The 4,284-nt window shown below is 38.3% G+C and overlaps 1 protein-coding gene across 1 annotated transcript; it reads left to right on the forward strand.

The window, feature by feature from the left end:
• Window positions 1-219: 219 nt before the first annotated feature.
• LOC107465269 (uncharacterized) lies at window positions 220-2,068 on the forward strand. Its single transcript, XM_016084252.3, has one exon. The coding sequence runs from the start codon at window positions 521-523 to the stop codon at window positions 1,688-1,690; it is 1,170 nt and encodes a 389-aa protein (XP_015939738.1). The 5' UTR covers window positions 220-520; the 3' UTR covers window positions 1,691-2,068.
• The last annotated feature ends 2,216 nt before the right edge of the window (window positions 2,069-4,284 follow it).

The raw sequence follows: 4,284 nt of genomic DNA on the forward strand, positions 1-4,284 counted from the left end.
CGCACCCCGCAATGTTTACTGAAGTTAATATGTTACAGCTTAACTCTTATTTTTCTCATAAGAAAAGTAACCTTTTTAAGGTGAGCTCTCATCATTTATTCTTTCACCCATCAATCCAACCTCTAGTTCGGTTTTCCACAAGGATGCACGATACCGGCCTTTCACAATTTTAATCGCTTCTTAAATTTTCTGGTTTCTCCATAAATGGAAGTGAAGCATGGGATTAGGGAGTAGGGACCATGGGGAGTCAGGGAGACAATAATGAAAACAATGGCAACTCACGATAATAAAAGGACAGAAACAAGGGCAAAACCATAACCCACATGGCACCCCCATCATAATAATACTAATTTAACATTATTATTACACATTATTTTGTGTGCATTGCCGTCAGGTCAGTTTTCACAGACCTTACAAAGGTCATCCACCACTCTCCCCTTCCCTCCCTTTCTTCTTTCTTCTCCTTCTTCTCTCTCCCTCTCCATCCTTCTTTCACACTCCAACGCTGTCACCATTAACAATGGAACTCCCCAAACCAACCCCAACCAAAGATGTTCTAGAACCTTCCAACCCAACAAGCAGCAGCAACAATAACGCTGAAGAATCCTTCACTTCCGTCTTCGACGACGCCTACGACAGCAACTGCTCAACCCCATACGTCAGCGCACCCTCCAGCCCGTTACACTTCGCGATAACCGCCGCTTCCTCCTCCTACCAAGCAAACCACTCCTCCTCCTCGTCTTCGGTTCCAATGGGCTACGAGTTCGAGTTCTCCGCCCATTTCGGGTCCTCCGGTCCAACCGGGCCCGGTTCGATGAGCTCGGCAGACGAGCTCTTCCTGAACGGCCAGATCCGGCCTATGAAACTCTCCTGCCACCTGGAACGCCCTCAGGTCCTCGCTCCCTTGCTGGATCTGGACGAAGAAGAAGAGAACGAAGAAAATAGCGATGAAGTTGCAGAAGCTAAACTTGTTGTTGTTCGAGGAAGGGATCTGAGGCTTCGCGATAAGTCCCTTCGGAGAAGGACCAGATCCATGTCACCTCTTAGAAGCAACGCGCACATGGAGTGGGCCGAGATCGAGGAGGATAACGGCCCATCAGAGCCCGAGAAGAGCCCAAGGAGAAACCAGAACAACAATGAAAATATTAACCAAGATAGTAACGGTTCGTTAGAAACAGAGAGCAACAACATGGAGGGTTCCGGTTCGGGTTCTGGTTTGGAGGCGACACCTTCGGTTTCAGGGTCGGGTTTAGGTTCGGGATCGTCTTCAAGATCGTCGTCTGCGGGAAGGAGCTCGAAGCGGTGGGTTTTCCTGAAGGACTTTCTGAGGAGCAAGAGTGAGGGAAGGAGTAACAATAAGTTCTGGTCTACCATAACATTCTCTCCTACAAAGGAAAAGAAACCGAACCTCTCCAACAACGGTAATAATAGTAGTAGTAGCGAGACGCAGAGGTCTTGGGCCAAGAGAGTGACTGGGAAGCCCACGAACGGCGTCGTTGGGAAGAGGCGGGTGCCGCCTTCGCCGCACGAGTTGCACTATAAAGCCAACAGAGCCCAGGCTGAAGAGTTGAGGAAAAAGACCTTTTTGCCCTACCGCCAGGGCCTTCTTGGGTGCTTGGGTTTTAGTTCTAAGGGGTATGGAGCCATGAATGGCTTCGCTAGAGCCTTAAACCCTGTTTCCTCCCGGTAAAATTTAGAAACCTAAACAAACCTCCATGTTTGTTGGCTTGGGTTTTTTCCCCATAAATTGTACAGATTATTATTACTACTATTATTATTATTACTATCTTTATTATTATTATTATTATTATTATTATTATTATTATGAAGATCATTTTGGAATAGAATAGCTCAGATTTGTTGGGCTATGCTGTCTGTATCATAGGGTAGGAACCTATCCAGGGAGTTGGTGAAAAAGAAGAAACTGAAGCATGGAGGTTTCTTGATTCGCCATCTTTACTTGTAGATGAGGGTGACGCTGATTAAATTATGTATAATATACTGTGTATTGTATTTACTATATACACAGTTTCTATGCAGTGACTCAAGTTTATATATTATTCACACACTTACCTTTCTGTCCTGATCTTTTGGGGGAAAAATAGTAAAAGCTCCAAGTTCATAATATGCGAGATTAAATTAAGTTAAACTCAATTAGGCCTTGTCAAAGTCGTTATCCTAGTGACGCCTATGCTAATTTTGTATTGGATTAATATTGTTGTTATCATATTATAATGTTACAATAATATCCCATCCCATGGAAATTGTTGAAGTGCGCGCTACAGCTACGTTTGCACTTGCAAGAACGAACGAACCCACACCGTATTACACCACACAAATATAACACAATCTGAAAGATGCTTCTTTCTTGTGGTGTTTTTTAGCATTTTGGCATGTCCCCCAAAATTGTTGGTTGTATATGGGTTAATTGCATGAGATTGAAGATGGTTGTGTCGGGATCTTGGCGGTAGATGAGATTACTATACGGCTATACCTGAGTTCCACTTCCACCTTTATTTCTTTTGGGACCCCAATGGTGTTAGATGCAAGCGTTATAATTATACCATGATCGAGCATTATAGGAAAATGATTTTCTCAAAATCTATGAGCTCGCGAAATCTATGAGCGATGTGATGTGGACATAAAGTTAGATTGAGATTACATGATATTGACTTGCTTATAAGTTAGCTGGTAGCAGCATAAGTTGAAAAGTTGCAATGGAACCCATTAAATCTCAAAAGCATGGTCCATTTTCTTAAGAGTTATGTCTCCCTTCAATTGAAAATTCTTCTCTATCATCCAGTTGTGAGAAATATTTCATATATTTGGAGTATATTTAATTCTTATTTATGAGATATTCACGATCATTAAGAATATTTAAAAGTTATGTAAAATCTCATGAATAAATAACTGAAAGTACTTTTAGAGTATGTTTTATTGTTTTAAATATATTTTAGCAACATGTAATTATTTGTCTCCCGATCATTGCTCATCAGAAATACTTAACGATCTTATAATTATATAATATTTAACGTGTTCTAAAAATAACTACAATTACGTTATATATAAAAGTACACATTAAATATATCTCTATAGTTTTTTCTTTTTATTTTTGCATTATGTTCCGTTGATTATTAAAAAAAAATTAATTTTAATACTGATAATAAAGCATTTTACATTGTCGTATAATTATATTCGTTTTTTTAGATGACCATTTACATAATAATACAAAAGATAATTATTTTTACTATATAACATTAAATAATTGAATACCCGTGTAAAATTACATTTGACACTGCACCAAAATTAGATGGCATTCTCGGAGAAAAACTTTCAAAAAATGCAGCGAGTGAAAACTGAGTTAATGAATATGGGAGGACCCAAGTGGCCAAGTCCTTTTCATATGCTGATGCTATACGGACACTAATAACTTAGCTTGGATTTTGGCTAATTAAATAAAAAAATATTCTTTGTTCCCGTAAAAGAAAGACATGCTTCTTTGGTCATCCTAAAGAGAAAGATCTATCTTTTCTGTTCATGTTATTCCTCCACCAACGTCGTTTGTTATCGTTTGTTTGTTTCTTTTTTAACTTGGATTCTGCTTTTATTGGGGAATAGGGAGGGTGTAATTGTACTTCCATTTCTTTGCCCTCACTTTTCATTTTTTCACTTTCTTGTTATAGTTTTGCTCCATCCTATATATTGGTTGGTTCAGTCCTTTACCTATTAGTGATTCCAAATGAAAAAATAAAGTTCACCCCAAGCACACTTCAGCCGTATGAATAGGTGTATTCGTTGGGGGTGTTTATGGGTAAGATGAAACTGAATTTATCCTGATTTAGATTTGTCTCTGAATATATATTGACTCTATTTGTTAGACTCTAACTCGACTTTAGACTCAATAAAATCTAAATATTTTTGGGTTATAATTATACCGGATCTAAACTAGGTGAAAATCAGATCTTTAAAATTTTAAGAATAATTTATAATGAAACTTATTTATAAAGAAACTTATTTATGATGCACTTATTTATAAAAAAAAATTGTTACTAAAATTAATATAACATAATACTAAAATTAATTTAAGACATACCATTTTTAGTATTCTTAGAGTACACACGAGACAGATGAAGCTGGATTCGCCTTAACTCGGATCCGACCCGAAATAATAATTGGGTCTATTTTTGAGACCTTTACTCGACCCTAAATCCAGTAAAATCACACAAAATTAGCCTTTAAAAATGTTCGGGGCCGAACCAAATCTTTGAACTGGGACATGTGCAC

Source organism: Arachis duranensis, chromosome 9 (genome assembly GCF_000817695.3).
Source record: "Arachis duranensis cultivar V14167 chromosome 9, aradu.V14167.gnm2.J7QH, whole genome shotgun sequence".
In the NCBI taxonomy this organism is placed as follows: domain Eukaryota; kingdom Viridiplantae; phylum Streptophyta; class Magnoliopsida; order Fabales; family Fabaceae; genus Arachis; species Arachis duranensis.

Bases quoted from the DNA above. Each gene is read 5' to 3' on its own strand.
- LOC107465269 (XM_016084252.3), top strand. From the start codon at position 521: ATGGAACTCCCCAAACCAACCCCAACCAAAGATGTTCTAGAACCTTCC.